Source organism: Xenopus laevis, chromosome 3L (assembly GCF_017654675.1).
Source record: "Xenopus laevis strain J_2021 chromosome 3L, Xenopus_laevis_v10.1, whole genome shotgun sequence".
NCBI lineage: Eukaryota > Metazoa > Chordata > Amphibia > Anura > Pipidae > Xenopus > Xenopus laevis.
In genome coordinates, this window is record NC_054375.1 from 117,155,968 (window position 1) to 117,181,619 (window position 25,652).

The following is a 25,652-nucleotide window of genomic DNA, read 5'->3' on the forward strand; positions in this document are numbered from 1 at the left end:
AAAATATACTAATTACAAGAATAAATATCTACTTCCTTCTGTTTTGGGAACGGCTGTATAGCAGAATTCGAGTTTTATTTTTAATTCGACTAAAATGTTGAATTTTTTATTAAACCATTTGAATTAAAAAAAATTGATTGAATAGAGCCATGGGAAAAAAAACCCTTTAATGCATCTACTAATTTTCAATGTATCTACATACTCTTAAAACGTAAAAAAAGCTTATATTTTGCCTAGGACAATTTCCATTGACTTTTACATGAACTTTTTACATAAATTTTAAAAAATCGCATTTTGGATACCTCTATTTAAATGAAGTTTTGTGAGTTTTAGCACCAAAAAAATTGAATCACAGTAAAAATTTGAAATCAGACCCTTTGTGTTTTTTTCTACCTAAAGCCAGGATGTGTACTATAAATCAACATTAAAATAAGAGATTCTTGGAGGGAGACCAGGTCCTCTTTCCTCAATCTGCTTAGGAAACAGGCTGAAAAAAAATGTAAGTGTTTGAACTGCTGCATGTGACTCTGCCCTAATAAATATAATATTAACTTGAATAAATAGTGGGTTGAATGATGATATGAACAAAGAGTAGTAACCCAGAATTATTAAACACAATTATATTTATTAAGCAGATTTAAACACTTCTAAGTCATCATTTTTAACAAACATTTACATTATTTTAAATATTGAATTCTTCTAAAATGTTACATTTTTATTGCTCTAGAAAAACAGCAAGTCATACCCAAATCAGTGAAATTTAAAAGAAATTAGTTTTTTTTTATGTCCCCAACCCATACCTAAAATCCGTGATTTTACTTTTAAGTCTTGGAAAGCAGCAGGGTGTAATAAGATCTGTTATCCGGAGTGCTTGGGAACTGAGGTTTTCCACATAAGGGATTTTTCTGTCATTCGGATCACCATTCCTTTAAAACCTTTTAAACATTAAATAAAGCCAACAGGATTGTTTGTCACAGATATAGATTCATACAGCTTAGTTACCATCAAGAACAAGGTACTGATTTGTTATTACAGAGGAACTATTTGATCAATATGGAGTCAAGTGAATCTGCGCTTTCTGGATAACGGGTTTCTGGCTAAGGAATCCTATACCTGTACTACATAGTCATGGACAGGCTCAATAAGTAGAATAAAGTCGTCCAATTGTCACGTTACATATAGATAATTGTATCTGTATTTGGCAAATACTCTGGTTGCTAAATTAATTAGTGGGGTGGCCTTTATCAAAGGAGGAAACATGTTTAAAGCCATGAAATATATGAAGGTCGGTCCATAACACACAAACAGAAAGAAAGGTATTAATGTTCCTGTGACTTCCAGCAGAATGTGCCAGAATTGAATAAATGAGAAAACATTATTTTATGATTTATTACATGAAACTTATGGGCGACATTCAATTTAAAATGAGAGAAATTTTTCTCCTAACTCTGCTCCATAGTCTTCACTAGAGTTTTCATATGATAAACATTGAGAAGTTTTCTCATTGAATTGCATCTGGTTCTGCTGGGTAATTTAACAAGAAGATACGCCTTTCTCATAAAATGTAATCTTGCCTAATGATCATTTAACAGTGCTGGGTGCGTGCAAATGTATTCTCAATGGGACTGTTTTACCCAGAATTCCAGAGTTATAGCAGGATCCTCTAAATAGCATGCAGTGTAACTTGGACCAAAATTGGACTATAATTTGCATCTTTAGATAAATTGTCACAGAAAAGATTTAGAAGTGTAGCGGAGCGCACCCGTGCAGCAGCGCAACGTCTCCCCTTCCAGTAGCAGCTCTCGCGGGATCCCGATCACTTCATTCCGGAGGTAACAATTGTACAAAGATTAACCCGCTGTGCGGCGTTGACCTAAGGATTCACAAGAGACACACCTTGCTCAATAATAATGCGGCCTTATTGTGCACATCTAGTGAACATTTGGCAGTGGGTTGGTGAAGAAACCTACGCGTTTTGTGCCTTAACTCTTCTGCACTTCATCAGGGTTCCTTGTTAGTTAAGAGTTAAGGCACGAAAAGACAGTTAAGGCATGAAATGCGTAGGTTTCCTCACCAACCCACTGCCAAATGTTCACTAGATGTGCACAATAAGGCCGCATTATTATTGAGCAAGGTGTGTCTCTTGTGAATCCTTCAGTCAGCGCCGCACAGTGGGTTAATCAATGTATAATTTGCATCTGCTTAGGTAAACTGGATCTTTATATACATGTGCTAAATTACACTAGCAACCACTCAAATCTTTGCTTTCATTTTCTAAATGATTGTAGTCCAATCAAAGATCATTGGTTGCAGTTTGGAAGGACACTGATAAATCAGCCCCGGTGCACCTAAATTGTAGTGGATTTTTTAGTTGGTGTGGGTCAGTTCAGACCTGCCAATAAGCTAGATACTAGGAGAATGTGAGAATGTGGTACATTAGGTGCTTGTCACCCAATAAATCTTATTCTTGTCAATGGCTTGATGCAGCATGCAAAGGAAACCTATTTACATGCCATGTACTTTGCCCTCTGCTTCTTATTCAGAGAAGCACCCAGTGTTTTAACATGAGACACAAGTATAAAAGGGAGACACGAAGACATGCAAATTTCTGTTCAGTGTTGCTCTCTGTAAATATGCAAAGCCCTGCTGTGTTTGTCTTGGATGTACATATTACACAATAAACTCTGACATTCAAGAATTCAAGTTCCGTAGCAATTCATTCATGTTTCTTCTGTTGCAAATCTTTTTTTACATTTTGTACGTGCTGCCATTGATTTTGTTTGGGAAATGCCTCACAGAAATAGTGATTCAGACGTGAATCCATCTGACAACATAAGCCCAGCGCTCCCCAGCATCTAATTTCTACATATCCAGTCTCATACTAGCAATTCACTCACCTCTCCTTAACAGTCCACTGTCTAATCTGTTCATTACAAATGTATTTTTAATGCAGCACAGACAGACGTGCACTCTATTAATATCTCCTGTAATACAGACAGTGTCCCATTTGCTGTTTGCCGGTGCAGTCGTATCCCTGCTCACAATGAGATGTAGAGGCCTCTGGACAACAACCATGTTGCTTTGATGACTTGGCGAGGGACTTTGCTATTGCATCGTTGCTTTTAGAAGAGAAATGTTGCATTTGCTCATTAGAGCTTTGTGTTCCAGCCCGCGGTGTGTCATAACTGTTGTCTGAAATTTCCCCGTTGCTGTTCATCTCCGAATCTGAGCTCTCTGCTTCCTCATCTGAAAAGCTCTCAGTGTTGTAATCAATTTCTTCTGCACACAGGGGCTCATCATCTGTATCTGCGTTGCTGCAAATGACAACAAAGCAAGAATAAACACCATATGCATGATTAAATATTTCAGATATCAATCAGTTTTCAGCACAGCAAAGGGATTAAACGACGACATGGCATAATTACAAAACAACGCTTCTACATTTGAATTCTAGGGACCCTGACAGGGATCTTATTAAGCCTTCCATACTTGTTACCAAGCCCTTCAGTGTTTGTTTTTTACCGTGATGCTAGCTTGTTGTAGAAAATAGGTTCCTAGAAAATGCTGGTGCCGTGTAACCTTCTCATAATTGTTTTCTATTCTGTTATAGAACTGTATGTCATGTAGCTGTTAACCCCTGTAGCCTTGCCTTATTGCATTTCTAGAGAGGCTCTTCCAATGACCAGGTAAATAAATCCATGTAAATAAAACCCCCGCAGCAAACCTCATCTGAATGTTTGTAGTCTACTTCAACTGCTCTTGGTGCTTATGTAAAATAGGGTGCAAAGTTTGCTATGGTTCTTGTCACCTATATCAACCACTCAGAAGTTAGGTGTTACTGGTCACCTGTTAAAAAGCAAGCTTCTTATTGTTGCAATGGTAAACTGTCCAGGGCAAATTTTGTGCCTTTTATTACATTTGGGGGGTTAGTAGTTAGAAGATCTTATATTTAGGTTGTAATTAGGAGAATCAGAGTAGATAAGCAACAGCAGATGCCTTGCACCACAACAGCCACATACATATGCAGGATTCTAGGATAGGTAGAACACATTAGCAGACAGATGTCCTACAGTATGAGTATGAGCTGCATAAACATATATATATATATATATATATATATATATATATATATATATATATATATATATATATATATATATATATATATATATATATATATATATATATATATATATATATATAGTCCGTTCGTGGAGTGCACACCATAAGATGAATAATAACCTGGGTGCCAGCCTAAATGTAAACCATAAAGTAAATCCAGAAATGACAGCACTCACAGGAAAAAAATTCCAACAATCCAATAAGGTGATTGATCCTACGTTTCGGTTCCTTATGGAACCTTTTTTTTTTTCTTTCCCTGACGAAGGTTCCAAGAAGGAAACGAAACGTAGGATCACAATAAACCTTTATGGTTTCACCTTATTGGATTGTGCCGTCATTTCTGGATTGACTATCTATATATATATATATGAGAAAGGCTAGAGTGCTAGCTGAAACGTTAGCAGTTGTTTTTGCTGAATAAACACAATTTTCGTTTTGCATAAGACCTGTGAGTGCATGCCTACTTTCGGATAGCTATTCCATTACTTGCAGATTGCACCAAGACACATTATACATTATACTTTTTGACGTGCTGTGGTTTCATAATGGTTACACTATAGTGACTTATAGTGATATTTAGCTCCAAACTGTCTCTAAAATACTGTATATGTGTGTGTATATATATCTATATATATATAGATATATATATCTAAACAGGGGGGTTGTGGGAGCACTCTAAAGGCTTTAAAGTATATATATAAGTATAATAAATGCTATTGCATATGTACCCAAACAGGGGTTATTTTGTTACAAAGTTATGATCATAAAATTGATAAGCCACCATACCACGTCAAGGTAAACCCCGAATGGCGGTCCCTAACTTGTTTTATATTTTATGTGCATTTTAGCATTACCTGTAATCAATGTCCGTTGAACGCTGTTTTTTCACTGAAGGCTAAATCCTCCCCAGCCAGCAATCAGGCTTTTAAAGGAGAGATATTCCCAAAACAAACGCCCAATTTTAAAAGCATAGGATCACCACTAGTTTAAAGGGGGGGTATGGGGTGCTACAACCACTGAAGCTATGCCACAGCTCCTGGCTAAATATACAATATCAAAACAGGGGGGTTGTGGGAGCACTCTAAAGGCTTTAAAGTATATATATAAGTATAATAAATGCTATTGCATATGTACCCAAAACAGGGGTTATTTTGTTATTGTATATTTAGCCAGGAGCTGTGGCATAGCTTCAGTGGTTGTAGCACCCCATACCCCCCCTTTAAACTAGTGGTGATCCTATGCTTTTAAAATTGGGCGTTTGTTTTGGGAATATCTCTCCTTTAAAAGCCTGATTGCTGGCTGGGGAGGATTTGGCCCTCAGTGAAAAAACAGCGTTCAACGGACATTGATTACAGGTAATGCTAAAATGCACATAAAATATAAAATAAGTTAGGGACCGCCATTCGGGGTTTACCTTGACGTGGTATGGTGGCTTATCAATTTTATGATCATAACTTTGTAACAAAATAACCCCTGTTTTGGGTACATATGCAATAGCATTTATTATACTTATATATACTTTGAAGCCTTTAGAGTGCTCCCACAACCCCCCTGTTTTGATATTGTATATATATATCTATATATATGTATATATCTATATATATGTGTATGTATATATATATATATATCTATATATATATTTATATATCTATTTATCTATATATATATATAGATATAGATATAGATATATATATAAAAGTTGGAACTGATGCACACGGCAAATGAAAGTCCAGTGCTGGTTTGTAAAAATAATGTAATAGCTAGAAAAAGAAACCGCACCAAACAGGTCTTTACATTGTGTCAAAAAAACTAAAATTTATTATCGACATTTCGGCTCTGTAGGTCGAGTCGTCTTCTTATTCCTGAAGACGGCTCGACCTGTAGAGCTGAAACGTCGATAATAAATTTTGGGTTTTTTTCACACAATGTAAAAACCTGTTTGGTGCGGTCTCTTTTTCTATATATATGTATATATATATGTATAAATACATATATATAATACAATACCCAAGAAGCCGGCACTCTCGAAAAATAGTTCATGTGCCTGGGTGCAGAATCAACGAATTTATCCACTTCAACCACACACAGAGAGATCCACACTAACAGGTCTTCAAATTGATAAAATATTTTATTATTACAGAGCTAGGGACCAAAGTTTCAGCCTACCCTAAGGCCTTTCTCAAAGTGTTTATTTAACACTAAACATGCATTATATATACGATCTGCCAGGAAAACAGCAGTATCAATGACATATGGTAATTGTCAGAGCCAGGCAGCTGCCTTTAATTTATACTTCCATACACTACATCCTGAACCCCATATTGCATAGAAAGTAGTTTATATAATAACCGTTTTATTATATTCAATAAAATAAATTATCTTTATACAGAGTTGTTATTGAATGGTAAAATAAAGTATAGAATGGCAAATATATAAAGAAGCAGTAGGTCCTAGAAAAAAAAACTGCAAAGATTCACTGTTACATTATGACATTGTGTCAGTAAATGTAAGGGGTAAGCCAGACTTATTATCACATGCAGTATGTATAAAGCAATAAAACGCCAAATAATTCTGGACGGGATAAGGCACAATAAATCTATAAACTACTTTCTGGAGTTTTTTAATGTTTTAGATTTTTCCTTGTAGAACAAGATTAGTAAGTTCTGCTATTTAAATATTGCAGAGCTGCTGCTTCAGGTTAAAGAAGTCATTAATGGTGGTTTGATTTTTTTTTAGCATCTAATTGCCAGGATGAATGTTAGATGGCTATGCCTTTGTACAGTGGAAATTCTGGATGTCTTTTCTCTTAGGAGAGAGAACCAACATATTCACTACTGAAACCTATTAATAAAACGTCAGTTTTATCATTTATTTGGATAATTGTTGTCTTTACAATTCTTTTTTTAGTCCTAGTTTTTCATAATGTGTATGAGACATAGTAGGAACAACTGGCTTCTATTTGAATCACGCAAGTTAAATTAAGGTTACATGACACCAGAATTTTTAATGCAGGTTGCTACACGTGCTTTGTCTTCTCTTTAGGCTCCTGTTTTGTACATTCTTTTAACCTATGCTGTGAATTGGTTCGTGTAAAGCATATGATTTATTTATAATAGATAAGGGACCTGTTGTGGTCTCATGAAGTGCTATGTCTGTAATTAATTACAATTTAAAAGTGATTGATGAGTTATTGCCACAAAAACTACTTGTAATTGTCTACACTAGTGATGCTAAAGAAACTGGCCTTTTTCACTTCAATGAAAATGTCATGAAATGGTGACATTTTAGCAAAATCTCGCCAAATGCATTGGAGTCAGAGCATTTTTGCCATGTTTTTTTTTCTCAAACCAAATGCATTGGTCAGAACTAGGGGTAGGCACAAGAGGCAGCTGCCTAGGGTGCAATGACTTGGGGGGCGCTGAGCAGCTACCCTTTCTACCAACCCCTAGACCAGACTTGGCACTGGATTTGCGCTGGTAAATGGTGCTGTGTGGGTGGTTTTTAAAAGAGCCTTTGGGTGAGAGTAAAACAGTAGCCGGGGGGAGAGGAGCAGATTCAGCCGCAGAAGCAGTAGAGAGTGCGGCCCTGGCGCTTCAGAGCCTACACAACATCCATGGTGCTAACTGGACTTGCACCGGTGACCGCTGCTGCACACATGCGCACAAGAACCCTGCTGACGCGCATGCACACAAGAACACCACTGCGCGCACACACAAATGCTGCTCGCACCGCACATGCACAAGAGACGGGGATGGGGGGCGTGCTGACTGACTGGGCTGCCTAGGGCGCCCAGCTGGCAAGGCCTGCCTCTGATGGGCGTTTCTTTTTGTGCCAAATGCATAGAAGTCAATTGGTATTTTAAAGTATTGGAGTTAAGGGGCATTTTCTCCATATTTGTCCTGTGCCAAATGCATTGCAGTGAAGGGGTGCTTTTTTCTCACTTTTTTCCTGCTAATTGTTTTCCAGTCTCAAAACCATCAGTTTAGACACATGGTAGCATATTGTTTCATGGTACATACTAAATGGAATTAAGCCATTAACTCCCATATGTTTGCCCAAGTGCAGTAACTCACAAACGCCAATCAGCAGGCAGCATCTACTGGTCACCTGTTTAAAAGCAAGCATCTTATTGGTTGCATACTGCCTTTCTCTACATATTTGTATGCTACAGTTTATAGATAGCTGTAAAGCAATGACAACCTTTTTTTCTACCTGTGGGCCGCATTCAATTGTAAAAAAAGTTTGGGAGCAACACAAGTGTGAAAAAGGTTCCTGAGGATGCAAAATAAGTGCTGTGATTGGCTATTTGGTAGCCCCTATGTGACTGGCAGCCTACAGGAGACTCTGTTTGGCACTACACCTGATTTTTATGCAACCAAAATAGCACCTGCTTTGAGGCCGCTGGGAGCAACATCCAAGAGGTTGGTGAGCAACATGTTTCTTGTGAGACACAGGTTGGGGATCACTGACTTACAGTATTAGGGATAACTGGCCCATAAACATAAAGTCATATAGCAATTCTGACACTACTGACCCTTTAACTTTAGTGCCAAAATAGTACATAACCTGGTCTTTAATTAATGATCTAATTTAATTGAAAAAGAAAAGAGTTGCAAATATACTGCCCAAGGATAACACATAGGGAGTGATTACATTAGATCATTAGCAACATTTAATATTATAGGGTACAGTAAATTAATTCCATGCTCCTTCAGATAGAAACCCCACAAGTTGCTCACTAGCCACTGGTTGGGAACCATTGGCCTATAGTGTTAGTCCAAAGCTCCCAAAATCAAGGAAGGCTACCATAAGCTATGATCATAGCAGAGCATAACATCAGACACTTCAGTATTACAAAAGAGGACAATTTACATTTTTCTTTTTGCAATCCTTTTTCATAATATCTCAATCCAATTCTGCTTTTTTACAGAAATCTCTTGGCACTCATACAGTGAGAAGTGTATTCCAAGCTATTGCATATTTTTCTTTAACTAAATGCCCATTAACCTTTGGTTAACAGTGTCTATAATGATATAATTTATGCAGCTGTCAGTCCTACAGACAGATTCATTTTTCATTTAAAAAAAAAAAGGGTTTTTTTCTCTACTTCGTTTTCCATCTAAACATTCAAGGAAACATTAGAGTTTAAATAGACAATGTGATTTCTCTTACAAATGACTTATAGAATTGAAGAGCTTTCTATTCAAATCCTTAAAAATGGTTTTTGCTGTATTCATGCTTTTTAGTTAGCGTTTCATTGGAAACCACAGTAGGTCGTCTTATTAGGGGGAAAAAAAAGCAGACTCTCAAAAGTCTAGAGCAGATTAACATGCTCTTTATAATAGCTTATTTCTGTAATATAGTCACTCGAGGGGATTGGGAAAAAAAAGTTTCATTTAAACACTGTTGTCATTTTGTAGTTAAGTGCCGATTAACGTACATATAGTTTTATGCATACTCTGAATGTAAAAGTATTGGATTTAAATGTTATAGAAAACAAATGCAAATGCTCAGGGTTGTCTATGCGCTGGGTATTGTTGTCATATTATTCCATGACTACATAGGCTCTTAGCTTTGTGTTACAGAGTACTCCATGTTCCCTCCTGTACTTTACAGAAACTTTATTTTATTGTATGTCTGAAAAAAGCATTCCGTCCCCAAATTTATTTTCAGGATCCCAAATGCATACCATTTCCCCTCCCACTAAAGTTATCACAAATGCATCTTTGCACTTTGAGTGCCCTTCAGATGCTATTATTCTTCATGCCCTTACCATGCTTGGAAGGGTGTCTATCAATGGGTTATTCTTAAGTCTTAAGGGTGCAGTTAGGAAGTGTAACAGCCTTCCATTTCCTTGACAGTTGTCTGGAAGATGGAGTAATCGATACAGACATAGTAAGCAAGAAAATCAGGAGGGGATGTACTTGGCTGAATATTTATCATTAATTAAATTGTATTGAAATATTATTCACACAGGAACTCTGCGCCGATTCTTGGTTTCATTTGCCTCCTCCAAACAGTGTGATATAAGCCCCTTGCCTCTGAGACTTCAATGTCATATTAATATTTAAAAAATCTATTTTCCTGTGTTGGGTTGTCTCTCTTGTTAAAAAAAACATGAGTTGTGCAGCAGTCAGAGAAAACAGACGCATAGCTTATGATGCGAATTAGCTATTCACTTCACGTACAACTTTCTGACCTTCACAACTAAAGAACTGTCTAAGGAGAAAAGACAGCAGACACAGAGTAATCACAATGTTAGTGGGTCAGTGTTGTGCAGACAGTAGCTAAACAGGGCACAAAATGCTGAGAAATTCAAATGTTTTTTTGCAATGCATAGAACAATAGCAAAGGCTAAAAGACGTTTTTATGAATCTGATCAAGGGAGATACTTGTGTGAAACAATTGAACAGTATTAATGCTCACAAAAACACAGAATTCACAATGCAGCATTTTCCCCTGCAGATCCAATGTAGCTGTGCCTGTGACAAGTCACCACAAAGTTTTGTGAACATGACTAGTCACAAGCAATCAGAAACACTGAGTCCAAATCCTGTACCTGATTGTAAATGATGTGCCTCCAGGGTATAGTACAGGCAGCCATGGGCCCCATGACAAGCAACTTTATGGAAGCAAAAGCACAAAGACTTCCATATACTTTCCAAATAAGATATATAGCAGGTGATTTTACAACTAGTGTTGCACCAGCTAATAGCAAATGAGGCCTCTTAGGTTAATCAGGTATTAAAGTAATGCATAGGGTCAGACTAGGCCGGGAAAAAACCAGATGGGCCCCACTGGCCCAGTCCTGTTCCCTGCGCTAATCTGCTTGCCGCAGGTCGAGGCAAATACAAGGTGCGCACACGCACGGTGCAGGGGGGGCTTGGCAGGGGATTCGACCCTGGTCATACATGTTATTCCTTGCTGAATAATGGGAAAACAAGACTCATCTGCACTTTCTATGCACTCTTAGGACACCTTCAAACATGATTCATTTTGAGAAATAATTTTTTTTCCCAGTGATAATTTATCCTAATGAACAAAAATTAAGAAATAATCAGAAGCAAGAGATGAAATTGCCCATTATAGATGCTCAGAATGTATTATTTATGAGCCTATCCTCAGCGCGGCAATTGTCCTTGTTAGGTTGACACCCTTGGTGACGATCACCATAGTTGCAGTTGCTATGCCTGTAAGTACACTATGCTTGCCAATACTGAAACAAAATCAAAAGAAAGCAAAGCAAATTTGCTGCAGTACTACAGATTATTCTTCCTTCTAATGAAATGCTCCGTTATTTCCAAAGCCTCGAAACGGAGCCGCAAAAAAAAAAAAAAAACAATTTTAAGAGGAACATTCTATGGATGTTAAAATTCTTTGGAACGGAATAATCAAACCGATGTCACCAAAGCCAATGGAAAATAAAATGCAGTTGCACTGTATGTAATTTCTAATATTTGTTCAGAAGATTTCTGTCACACTGCCTCTTTCCTTATTTACATTCAAAAAGGATTTTGACTTTTTCCACAGACATTTAAAGGGCCGTAGGAGTCCTTCTGCTGTGAAAATGTCACTGCTAGTTTTACATATATTGCCTAGCTTGTTTCAATGAATAAAGCTATGGTTGAAAAGGGCTTCTGTTTTTTCCACTTATTCTTCAATCACAGTTTTGACTAAGCAACCTTTTGAAAAGTGTGCAGATCAAAAGTGTACTATTTAGTAGTAACAGCCAGAGCTCGCCAGCATCTATGGTGCGACTATTTGAATTCACAATCACATCTGTAACTTATGCTACAATGGTAAAGGTTCAATTTCATGCAAAATCATAAGTTTTCATGTGATAAACCATAAACTAAAGCGTGAGAATCAATTAAAGGAGAAAAAAAAAGTTTCTCCTTATTCTGTTCAAGTTTTTCCCCCATTGACTTCAATAGAGTTTTCATGTGAGATAAGTTTTTCTCATTGAATTGCATCTGGCTCTATGGGAAACTCTTTTCAAATTCAGGATATTTAGGGGCCGATTCACTAAGGGTCGAATATCGAGGGTTAATTAACCCTTGATATTCGACTGGGAATTAAAATCCTTCAACTTCGAATATTGAAGTCGAAGGATTTAGCGCAGATAGTACGATCGAACGATCGAAGGATTATTCCTTCGATCGAACGATTAAATCCTTCGAATCGTTCGATTCGAAGGATTTTAATCCAACGATCGAAGGAATATCCTTCGATCAAAAAAAGTTAGCCAAGCCTATGGGGACCTTCCCCATAGGCTAACATTGAGTTCGGTAGGTTTTAGATGGCGAACTAGGGGGTCGAAGTTTTGTTTAAAGAGATAGTACTTTGATTATCGAATGGTCAAATAGTCGAACGATTTTTAGTTTGAATCCTTCGATTTGAAGTCAAAGTCGTAGTCGATGGTCGAAGTAGCCGAAAAAACACTTTGCAATTCGAAGTTTTTTTACTTCGAATCCTTCACTCGAAGTTAGTGAATCGGCCCCTTAATCTGACCCAATTTGATATAGGGTTTCCACCTTTGACTTCCGCAAATACCAAAGGGGGTGGTAGGATGACATGGGGGCAGGGCAGTGGGGTTATATATGAGTGTGTTTTTGTGCCTCAAATGGGCAGAGTTTTGATATTAGGTGTGGTTATTGGCCAGATTATTGTTCAAGTTTCACAATGCTGAACCCCGATAAGGCAGTTGTGAGCTGAACAGCCCTAAGAAAAACCAAACGATTTAGGTCAAAATCGGAACAGGTGGCAGCCCTAATGTGAGAACAGTGCACCAGTTATTTAATGTAAAGATTATATAGCATTATTAGTGAGTTCATACAACATTACCCTGTCCTCTTTTTGCTGCAAATGACAATCACAGCTGGTACAGGTGGGGGGAGAAGATGGATTTGTCAACCGCAGAAAGAATAGGTCTCTCTCGGCTATGAAAAACATCCAGTCCTTTGTTTTCAGTAAGATTCTGTCCTACTTAGGCACAAATTGGTCCATTCCATTTTATTGGTTTTGGAGCTCAAAAGGCCAAAAAGCTGAATTTGCCTTAACATCTGCCTGAATCCCAGGAGTGGATTAGTACTGGTCTTGTAAATGCCAGGCTAGAAGAGCTGCCATTGGTATCCTTCTAATCTGAGGACACAAAATCTGCCATTGTGTAAACTGCTATTGTAAACATATTGCTAGAAGTATTTGTTTCCCACCCCCTCTATCAACCTCTCCAAATAAAAACCCAGCAACCATACATACACACTGACCGTCATTGAAAGGGAAGTTACTGAACAACCATGCTAGGAAACCCCATTCTCCAAAGAAGAAAAATACAACTAGAATAACAAGAATTTTAATATTTTTATAGTTTACATGAAATGAAGTATATAATAACAGTGTCTATTTTATTGTGTTATTGTTTTACTATCGTTTTACTTTGTGTTGTTTATTGCTACAGAGGGCTCCGGATGGTGATGCACGTGTGGCAGAATGAAGAGTGGTCAAAGTTAATTAGGGAACAGTTATCAAAGACTCCAGAAAGAGGGACGCTATGGTCAAGTGCAGTATTTTAAAATAGTCATGTGTATGTTTTATTGATTTTGATGATTTGTGTGCAGACAATCCATTATCCAGTCACAGACGAAAAAGATGAATTCAGTAAAAACTTGAGCCAGAAGTCCCATTCTCATGCAAAAACCATGGATACATTATATCACAGATTTACTCAAAGTTTCTTTTCTGTGAAAAATGTTTTTTTCCATAAGTCAAAATATGCAGCTGTAAGTCATATCTAAAGAGACAAATTCAATAACATTTTTAAATTCTCTTTGGCACTATGGATATTCTCAGCCTTCAGAAAACAAAATGAATAGATTTAGTGGTAGATATTCGGAAATGTCATGTATTGCCACAAGTTACCTCTGCAAAATGCAATCCAAAAACTGCATTGTAACTACCATGAAACAGACCTATGAAACCTATAAAGGGGGAGAGGGGCAGAGGGGTCATACTATGCAGAATAAGTATTGTGGAAATTCTTCTGCAAATAGGGACTTAGAATATGTCCTCAAGCTGATTAAGCATAGTGTGTTTTTAAAACCATTCATTAATTAGAGCAATTAATGCAAGATCACTTGAAATTATGCTAAATCACTATTTGTTAAGCACTAATACATTATTGATATCATTATAGATTTATAGCTTATAGATTGAATAGATAGATTTATTATCATAAAGTTGTGTGAAAATAGTAACTATTTTAATGGTTTACATACAACATAACAGATATTTTAAATTAGTTTCTTTACATTCCACCAATACAGCTATTTATTTGGAAAGTAATGTAGGTATGGGATCCGATATCTGGAAATCCATTATCAAGAAAGCTCTGAATTAAAGGAAGGCCATCTCCCATAGACTTTGGACATCAGACTTGTACTTCTAACTAAGATATAGTGAATAAAGTACCCCCTCTTGTAAAATATAAGGATATTATAAGTTACGGAGGAGTTTCATGACCATATGAAAGCATGAGGCCGAAGGCCGAGTGTTTTTATACAGGTCATGGAACTCCGACGTAACTTCTAATATCCTCATATTTTACAACTGGGGGTACTTTATTTATTATAATACACAAATTTCAGTGAGTCATGTGACAGAAATTACATCAGAACTCACCGTTTATAACTGATGACATCAGAACTCACCGTTTATAAGGATATAATTTACAGGATATTCATGGCTTTTGTGTATTATATAAGTATTCCTTATTAGAGGCAAAAGTATCCTATTGGATTTAATTAATGTTTAATTTATAGTTGACGTAAGGTATGAGGATCCAAATTATGGAGAGATTTGGTCGCAAGTCCTTTTTATGAATAGTGCCTATTCGCTCACAGACTGCACTATAAGCAGTGCAAAATACGTGATCATGGGTTTGAGGCATAATGCCGATGAATGAAGGAGCATAAATGAGCATAATCTAGAATATTTGCAATACAAATAGAATGTTTAGTTCTGTTTACTTCATAAAGAATAGAAAGTAAGAATGTCCTGTTATGGAAAGAAATTAAAATATTTCCTTGTTGGTTAAGATAAAAACACAAGGAGACATGGATTCTGGGAAAGAAAGGATCTTCATAAAGTCCTCTGGGTCCCGCCTCTTGAGTTATAATTTTCACCTAAATTTATAAGCAGGAAAGAGAAACTTAATTTCGAATGGTTTTCTTTAGTGTATCTAACCTATTGCTACTCATCATATCCGCCTTGCTGTGTGTCCCGATGGCCACGGTTATTTGCATGAGATGACTTCCATTAGCATTAACCATATACTGTAACTGGGCCAGGCACAAAGGCACTGGAATTATTTGATAGGTTAACTAAGTTTGGCAGTGTCCCCAGCTAGACAGTGAGAATGCGGAACGCTTGTGCTGTCCAGGGAGAGCTGTAAAATATAATTTCAGTAAGATAAAATCATTTGTTTTCTTAGTCCTTGTGTCAGTGGCCATTGCTCTGGGGGTGTTTACGGTCTGCAATATTTTCCCTTTGCTTCCTGATTTTTCTGGACTGACATATAATATTAATACTATTAGTTATTTGCTTATCCAAACTCCACACAGGGTATTTATAGTAGTGCGCATTTTGTCTGTACAGTAGTTATGTCTCTAGTTATTTGAACCAGAAATGTACACAAAAAAAGTATTATATGTTCCTCATTAAGTTTCTGCTACATGTGGGGTGAAAATTTACACTGATCAGGGCTAGATGGGCATAACCAAAATGTCCTGCCTGTATGGGGGAAAAAGGGGTTTGTTTAATCTCTGACATCATAAAATACTTTTTAAAGGTACAGTCTACATTATAATTACAACTTTTGATATCAGTAATGTGTAAAAACTTCATTCATTAAAGGCATTTGCGTCAAAATGTGCTCCTTGCACTTCCATATAGTTAGGCTTAGTGCTGCTGCCTTCCTCCTGCCTGGTTCTGAATCGAGTACTGCTGCGCTCAATGATGTGTGGGGAACCCTGGAGCTACTGCCACCTCCGGACAAGCAGGTATTTTAGCTCCAGGATCCCACAGCTTCCTGAATCAATAGGCGCATGCAGATGTGCCAAAAGAATAGGGAGCACACTTCATTGCCAAATGCCATAAATGGTGCCAACTGGAAAGTTTTCCGCACAATTGCATCCAATTTGCATTTAAGTACAAGTGCAACTGCATCAATTTTGAAAAAAAATTAACTTTACCCACTGCGGGTCTGCAGGTAAATGACCCCTAATATGCCATTTTCTAAAACAAGCCAATAAAACATATTTAAGAAATCCTATGAATTGAATTGCTAAGTGATGTTTCTGCAGATTGTAGCTTCAATTTTGTCCTTTTTGTACAGATTGGGTTAAAGTTTTATTTTCACTTGATATCATTATAGATGAATGGTTTCTTCAGCATAGCTACTTACTGAGGAAATAGTTTTCACTTCAAAATACTTAAAGCATATGGTAAGGGGTCGCTGGTTAGATTTCAACACAGAGAAGTTGTGCCTTATGAATACACAAACTGTAAATGCAATCAGAGGTTGAGCTGAACCCCTTTATTTTTCCTCTTTCAATTCAAACTGTGAATATCTTTATGTGGAACAGAGGCAGAGGATTTTATTCTCCTGCAGTATGCTAAAGGCAATGAAACATGAATGCAACTGAGATGCTGTGCTTCAGTTATCCATTACATATACAGCCGCTGATCTCCCGCAGACTCTGAAATGACACTCAAGGAGCCATTTAATTATAAACGAAAAGCAATAAAAAAAAGTGAACCCTGGGATGCTGCAGTGGTCCAGTTTTGTAACAGTAAAATCATCTCAAGACTCTTGAAAGGGGCAACAAAAAGAGAAAAAAAAAACATGTTTGCAGAGGTTCTCATGACCCGGGCAGCGTTAAGGCCGCCGTCTTACCTGTATCCCATTTGACCACTCCCACACCCCCCTTTATCATAAAGATCCCAATAAAGACACTTGAGGCTCAGGATGGAATTCATAGGCCGCAGCTTTTATTAAACTTTAATATATATGTATGTATTAATCACACATAACTGTAACATAACAGTAATTCCCACGGGAATGCTTGCCTAACTGGTTACTCCATAGAGTGACCGGGCCACTGCCATGCCGGCCACCCGGGCGCTGCCCTGGATGGGCAAGTAGTAGCAGATGGCCTCACTCGACTTTACCTCCCGGGGCCCTTACCCGGAGAGGCACCAACACACGCCACAAATAGAGGACTACAGCCCCATTACCCACACTGGCAAGCATTCCCCTGCCTGCCATAACTAAATACATGCAAATACAATTCCTTCTAAACATAAGGGATGGGAGGGCGGGATGCTGCTTACACCTCACTGCTAGCTGTAAGATGGATGCCACTGCTTTCCTGCTGGATTCTACTCTGCCTGGTAACCCCACCTTTACTCTCTCCCACCAATCATAACCTTTCTAAGACTAAGGCCTGCCTAACCCGGTCAAAGCTTCCCTCCTTCCACTGTGTTTATCTGGGAAGCCCTATGACCCGGGCAGCGTTAAGGCCGCCGTCTTACCTGTATCCCATTTGACCACTCCCACACCCCCCTTTATCATAAAGATCCCAATAAAGACACTTGAGGCTCAGGATGGAATTCATAGGCCGCAGCTTTTATTAAACTTTAATATATATGTATGTATTAATCACACATAACTGTAACATAACAGTAATTCCCACGGGAATGCTTGCCTAACTGGTTACTCCATAGAGTGACCGGGCCACTGCCATGCCGGCCACCCGGGCGCTGCCCTGGATGGGCAAGTAGTAGCAGATGGCCTCACTCGACTTTACCTCCCGGGGCCCTTACCCGGAGAGGCACCAACACACGCCACAAATAGGGGACTACAGCCCCATTACCCACACTGGCAAGCATTCCCCCGCCACGGCTCGGGCCGCTTGACCCCTTAAGCTGGCCGGGCTCCACCCACACACTCGCCCAGCGCCCTTTCAATTCCATCCTGCAACCCCAGCACAAAAATGTCCAAACCCACCTGGCTTAAGTGCACCCCATCCTTCAAGTAATACCCCGGGTCCCCGTTACCACGTACTTGTGTCGTACAAGAAAGCCGCCCATCTTCCTAACGATACCGGCCGACTGTTTATTAATCACCTTGCGACTCCTCTCAATAGCTTCCCATGTGTTGACAAACCTCCAGTGGATCCTACTCACCATTTCTGAAAAAACTATCTTTACATTGGGCGCTAACTGCATGATCCTCTCTAAATCACACCGCATGACCCGTATAAGTTCCCTTTGGGACACCCTGCCCAGGTCATTACCCCCACAGTGCACCACCAGTATGTCTGGTGGCATAGCAATTCTCATTTGTGCTGCAAACTTTAGCAATACCTGCTCCCATCGCATGCCCCCAACTCCAAACCATTGAATCACTACTTGAGTTGGAAGGAAGCTTAAAAGTGTTCCTGGTGGATATATTTGCAACCGCTGATGTGCCCGGGCAATGTATGAGTCACCCACAATCCAAATCACCGATCTGGATGAACCTGAAAGAAATAATAACAAGAAAGAACCACACGAAAGGGAGGGAGGGGTGGTAGTTAAAGGTACACACTCACAGCTTATTCAACCGAACATAGGATCGAAAACTAGCTGACTCCCATCTACCTATGCGCTTGATGGAACTACTGGACAAGCCTAATCGCGCCGCTTCCGTGGCTGCCCCTATACGAAAGGAGTGAGTGCCAAATTCTTCAGGGTTGACCCCCAACTCTCTCAGGGCTTTGCGCAACACAAAGGCAAACTGATAGCGTGTAAGCAGGGTGCCGTTCCCATGCTGGAAAAAGGGGCCAGGAGACACCCCCCGTATCCTTATGAATTGTCCTGTGAGCTGCACTGGGCAGAGCTCCCCCCCCACTGCCTCCAAGGGCACCAGCACCCCTTTTCCCTCCTGATCCGTTTTTGATCTCCTCAACCAGATCTCAACCCTATTCTCAAACATATGTACATCACTTAACATGAGGCCCCCCTGGCGTGCCTTGCTGGCACTAACCAGTTCCCCAACCCGAAAGGCCCCAAAAAAAGCCAGCGCAAATGCAACTCTAAATAGGAGTACCTCGTCCCCTGATGAACAAACCTTGTCAAGTCTTTTCGAAACCTGACTTAATAACTCGAAGGACAATGGCCTGCGCCCGTCTTTTTCACCTTTTTTTTTTTTTTTTTTTTTCTGCGAATGCCCCTGTTAACCAACTGAACCACAAAGTGTTTAGTCACATCACGAACACCCTGAAATTTAAACAGGAATGATAAAGCAGATAGGTCCCTGCCTATTGTCGCCCCAGAACATCCCTGGTGAGCCCTCCTGCAAAGGAACCACAACAGCACCTCCAATCGCGACTCGTCGTGGACCAATGGGCCTGAGTTCCCGCACAACTGCTCCCAGTCTTTCCACACCTTACGGTAAGCCACCCAAGTTGTCGGGGCAAGGGACCTGGCAATCACCGCCCCCAGTATTTCTGGCCAATGGTCCAGAGCCAACCCGGGCAAGGGCTGCCGACATCCTCTGCTGTGGGGGCCACTGTTCGAAACCGGTCCCACTGAAAACGAGACAAAGAGTCCGCTATCACATTCCTGCAACCCTCTACGTGTGCCGCTCTAAAGCATATGTTAAGTTCTAAGCAGCGCCGTACCAGCCAGCGCAGCAGCGCCAAGACTGGCAACGAGGAGGCAGACAGATTGTTGATAGCGGACACCACTGCCATGTTGTCTGAATTAAAACGAACTTTCCGATTGGCAAATTCTTTACCCCACAACTCCACCGACACCAATATTGGGAACAATTCCAGGAATGCCACATTCCTTACCAGCCCGGATTCCACCCAGCTGTAGGGCCACTCCTCCGCGCACCACTTTCCAGCCCAATATGCGCCGAAGCCTGTACTGCCCGCCGCGTCCGTGAACAATTGTAAGGAGTCCGCCGGTACCTCCTTCTCCTGAATAAATTGGCGCCCATTAAATGAGTCCAGGAACTGGCCCCACACTTTCAAATCCTCCCGCATCCCGCCAGTTACCCGTATGTGGTGATAAGGCTTTGTCACCCCCGACGAGCTCAGGGAAAGGCGCCTGCTGAAGGCCCTTCCCATCGGGAGAATCCTACATGCGAAATTTAATTTCCCCAAAAGTGACTGCAACTCCTTTGGGGATATACGAAGGTTCTGCAAGGGCAACGCCTCAAAGGGCCCCAGTGACACCTCTTTGCCAATTTTTTCCCTGACCACAACGGGGTATTCATTCACCGACCGCAAGTTTTTGCCACAATCCACCCCAGGTGCATCCTGAAAAGGAATCCAGAATCCACGTGTAAAACCTTCCCTTAACAGGATGGCATCCCTTTGACAACTATAACTGCTTAGCCACCGCTCCATCCCTTCTATCCTCACGGGGGTACTCCCCTTTTCCCCCCGCATCCCCAGGCTTGTTGCCTTGTTTGCCTTTCTTGAAGCATTTTGAGAAAGGGTGCCCCCCACCGCAACCGGAGCATTCATGCCAGAATCTGCAGGTATTACACTGTCCCTCATTGAACTGAAAGAAAACTGGCTTCCCGCTGCTTGCCAGCGAGCCAGACTGTTGCTGCCCGCTGGCGCCCCCCTGAAAGGGCGACCCTTTTTGAGGACTCATCAATTTTAGCCATAAATTGATATCCTTATAATCCCAGCGCATATTGGGGTGCGCTGCTTTGCTCGTCATATTTCCACCACGCTTAAACCCCCAAAGTCTCTGCTTGCCGACCAAATTTCATCAACATAACAAAAGAGGGATGAACATAGCTGTGGTTGTTTTTCCCCCAACACACTAGCATATATGCAAAAGGCCCTCAGCCACGTGCCAAATGTTTTAGGAATTTTCCTATATCGCCTTTTTTCCTCCTCCTCACGCTTTTTTGCTTTTTCCTTATCTTTTTCCTCATCCACATCTACAAAGTCCTCTCTGGGAAGTAGCGAGAACAGCTCCAAAAATTCCCCCTTCCATATCTTTTCCTTTATTTCAGGTTTCAGATGCACCCCCAAGGGGCCAGCACAACAAAAGTATGACCCCCCTAAGGCCGTGTCTGCCACCTGTACTCCAACACCCGCAGTGCCCCCAGCCACCACCAAAGTGGCCTGCTGAGCTGGAGGCTCCGCCGTCTAAACCCCCGTGCTGGGCTGACTAGTCCCCGCGACAGGAGGAGGAGTGGGGTTCGCTACCGGGCTATGCCTCTCTGCCCCCAATGCCCCTTGTACCGGTGCCGGCGTGGGGGGGCCCCCCATCCCCTGTTTCCCAGGATGATACCATATCCCTAAGCCCCGTCAGCAAGCCTAACAGTGACCCATGTACCCCCCCTGGTCTCGCCTGCGCCAAAACCACCTGCTGCGACTGCATTATTGGTAAAGCATGCTGCGACTGCATTATTGGTAAAGCATGGTACTCACCACCCATAACGACTTGAGGAGCCTCAAGCCGTTGTCCTGAATTTCCTGGCACCGCCATGCGTTCGGCCTCCCCTGATACACCACCGCTTCTGACCTCGCCTTGGTCCGCATTAGTGGTAGGTCGTGAGTGACGCCAGCTGCGGCGAGTGGTCCGGTCCTGAGATCCATCTGACTCCGAGCCATGGGGGCTGTAAGACCGGTCCCTGTTCTGATTGCGCAGGGGGGGTATCCCCCCCGGGCTGTCTGGTCCTGCCTCTGGTCTGGAAGCCCTGGTAGGGGCTGTGCCTCTCCTGTGCTGCCCTTCTCCATCTGAAGAACTGCCCTGCTCCCTTTCAGAAGCCCTGTCCTGGGCTGTTACAGTCCCGCGACTCCAAGCTGCAGCTGCTGGACTGTTGTAAGCAGCCTCCCCTGGGCTGTGAGACGAAGTTGCTGTACCCCTACTCTGCCTGTGTAGGCTTGGAGGGGTATTACTGCTGCTGACAGGTGTGTCTCTGGTGCCTCTCTGCTTGGCTGCGCCTCCGCGTGCACCCTTTCTACTCCCCTGTGTGTCTGGCGTGTGCAGGGGGAAGACGCGCCATTCTGCCTGTCTCCCCGCGCTGAGCTGCGGCTCGCGCGTAAGCTCCGCCCACTTCTTTGCCCTGATGTCGGCTGCAGCGCCAAGCATCCTCCGGATCTCCCATGCTCATTATTCCCTCCTCAAGGCACTGCGGGAGTGCTGGTCCTGCTACTCCTGGGACCCCTAGTAACCCCCGGACTCGGGCTGACCGCCCGCCTTCTCTTTCCCCCAAGTTCTGGGCTGAGGCGCGCTGGGGGCCTGCTCCTCCATTGGGGCCTACTGGGGGAGTACTATCGCCACCTGGGGGGGCCATTAATCCTATCCAGCTGGTCCTGTAACCATGAAGGACCGTGGCTCTGAGCCTGCTGTCTCAAAGATTCCAGCATAGCTGTGATATCCCGACTCACCATGACACTGATGCTGCTAATGCTGCTTACACCTCACTGCTAGCTGTAAGATGGATGCCACTGCTTTCCTGCTGGATTCTACTCTGCCTGGTAACTCTCTCCCACCAATCATAACCTTTCTAAGACTAAGGCCTGCCTAACCCGGTCAAAGCTTCCCTCCTTCCACTGTGTTTATCTGGGAAGCCCTATTAGTGCCCTTTCTAAATATGCTTTCAAATATGTTCATATATCCGTTCCCCTGAATCTACCTCTAAATCTCTAAAACGCGTCAGGCTAATTCCATTGGATGTGTAAGGGCAACCTAAAAATAAAGGAATCACCAAACAACGTATGAATAATTATAAACTGGCACCTTTTGCCTTTTTTTAGCATTATTTATGTGTTGAACTGTTTCTGTTGGGATATCAAGCCATACCTCAGTCCATGTTTAGATCTAATTATGGAAGAGTACTTTTTTGGCAGTAATTGTCGTTGAATATAGAAATTTGCTGGGAGAAAAAAAGTACTGTTGACATCATAGGGTTTACTTTTAAAGAAAATTTTTGGAGTCAAGGAATCCCAGACTACCACCATGTTTTAATTAAAGGAATATGGGTTGGGCTCCGCATCACGCTGATGATTCCAAAATGGTGGAGCCCATTCTCATAACATCAGCATGTCACAGTTCGGGGTGAAAATTTGAGAGATGCCAGAATGCCAGGGTCAATGCCGAATATAGGTTCTACTTCTGAGTGTTTCTGGTTGCGCTATAATTTTTTTTATTGACAGATTCCTGGATTCTAACCTTCTGAATTTGGATACTGACTTCGCTATTTGCTGCCTGCCTTGATCTTTTGCTTGGAAACGACTATGGGGCAAATATAGGGCTTGCTTCAAAAAAAGTTGAATTTTTTTCTAAATTCCAAAATACTGTTTTAAGGGTGATAGGCTGAAAAAGATCGTAAATTATTTTGGGGGTACCCTCCTTCCCCCTACATTTCCTAACATATGGCACCTAAACTATACAGTGTGCACATGTATATGGGCATAATAAAGCTTTCCCAGGCTTGTGTAATGTGCTTGCTGTCCATTGTACTTTAACTTGGCGCCGTATGCAAATTAGGCATCACTAGCGTAACTTTGCTTTGCTTGAAGAATTAACGCTAGAGAAACTTCCCTACCTTTCGCCTCCCTGAGCACAACTTCGGATTTTAGTGAATTAGCGGCGCCCTGGCGAAACTTCGCCTGCCGAAGTGCGGCAAAGCCAATGATGGCGCAACTTCGAGGTAAGTAAATTTGTACCTATGTACATTCTTTACCCTTTGGATACTGCAAATTTCTGTATACAGCTTCTTCCTTAGTCCCGACTCCAACCTAACAAAAGCCACTAGGCCCTGATACCCTTGGCTTCCTCAAAGAAAAAGTCAGACTCAATCGGCCATGTTTTCTACACTTTGCTCCCTGCACATCTTCAAAAACAGAGCACAGAGACCTGTGTTTGCCTAATGAACACTGTGATTTCTGCATTTGACAGCACTGTATTTATGAGGGGTGGGTGGGGGGAGGCTCATGGTTGTCATTCAAGTGGGTCCTTGTTATTATACATACATGTTAATTTCAAAATAAATGCATAATGCAACTGGAAAGTATAGAATATATCTAGAATGTCATCTGGTTAGGAGATGAAGGTTCACACTTTAAATTGTATACCAATGTGAACAATTTTACCTGACTAGCTGCTTCTTTACTATAGCACCATAGTAATCCTGGCTAACTGCATTAACCCAGTCATTCATGAGGTTTTGACAGAAAGGCATGCAGTAAGTGTTCAGTATAGCTGATATTAGCACATTTTTGTTTAATAATTGACATAATGACATGATTTGATTGGGGCTTATAAAATGCTTTTTATATGTCATTGTAACAAAGCTCCTGCTGCATCATTTTAAATCCAAAAGAGCCACCTGTGCCGTGACTAGGTTATGACCTTGATTATCTTAATTGGCAGATGGTTTTCAGGCGGACACATTCATTAGTAGTCATTTAGATATATAAAGGCTCCATGATCAAAACTGTAAAAGTCAGTATGATATGCAGTGGAATGCACGGGTCAAAGACCATTTTATTACTCTTCCTATTACCCTATGATTCTGTAAGAATTTATAATCTATTAATTTAATATATTGAAAATATATGTTGCTATTTAATCTATAAAACTAAATGGGAGAACTGGACATACAATACAGGTATGGGACCTGTTATCTAGAATGCTCGGGACCTGGGGTTTTCCGGATAATGGATCTTTCCGTAATTTGGGTCTTCATGCTTTAAGTCTACTAGAAATTCATATAAACATTAAATAAACCCAATAAAGCCAATAAGGATTAATTATATCTTAGTTGGGATCAAGTACAAGCTACTTTTTTATTATTACAGAGAAAAGGGAAATCATTTTTCAAAATTTGGATTATTTGGATAAAATGGAGTCTATAGGAGAGAGCCATTCCATAATTCAGAGCTTTCTGGATATCGGGTTTCTGGATAAGGGATCCTATACCTGTATATCTATAGCTTAAAATGGCTTTTGGTGTGCTTGAAAACTACATTCTCTTGTAGGCATGGCCAACCAACTTTTTATTTGGTATGATATAATTTCCATCCAACCACTAACATGGGTATAACAGATCTTTAATTGCCTAAATTGGTGATTTTTATAGGGACAGTATATTGCCTTATTCAATACGAGTTTAATGAGTAGATCTTGTGCTGAACATAGTTTTTTCCTATTTTAAAACATCTCTAGGACATGAAACACGTAAGGATTATGAAGATAATTTAAAGGTTTTTTTCTCCTTCTAATTAGATGGCTTAGGTGTCTTTGAGTGCCAAACTTCTGTTGATGAACATGCCTTTCGCCTTTTGTTTTAATCATGAAAAATGTATGGTCTTCATTATTTATTGAGCTGGGAAGTGCAAATAGGGTATATGAAGCACCTCCATTTTTGGTCGTTGTAAGGCAGAGAATAAATCATACTATACTAACTATATAAGTCTTCTGTATGTATGTATGTATGCCTGCTCTGCTGA

General features: G+C 40.7%; 1 protein-coding gene across 1 annotated transcript in view; it reads right to left on the bottom strand.

Annotated features, from left to right (window-relative positions):
* Nucleotides 1–2,480: 2,480 nt before the first annotated feature.
* The window catches only part of agbl1.L (AGBL carboxypeptidase 1 L homeolog), a 264,376-nt gene continuing 241,204 nt past the window's right edge, over nt 2,481–25,652 (bottom strand). Inside the window, exon 23 of the mRNA XM_018253224.2 lies at nt 2,481–3,314. Within this exon, the coding sequence (XP_018108713.1) occupies nt 2,975–3,314 (340 nt within the window). The 3' untranslated portion in view covers nt 2,481–2,974. The remainder of the gene's footprint in view (nt 3,315–25,652) is intronic.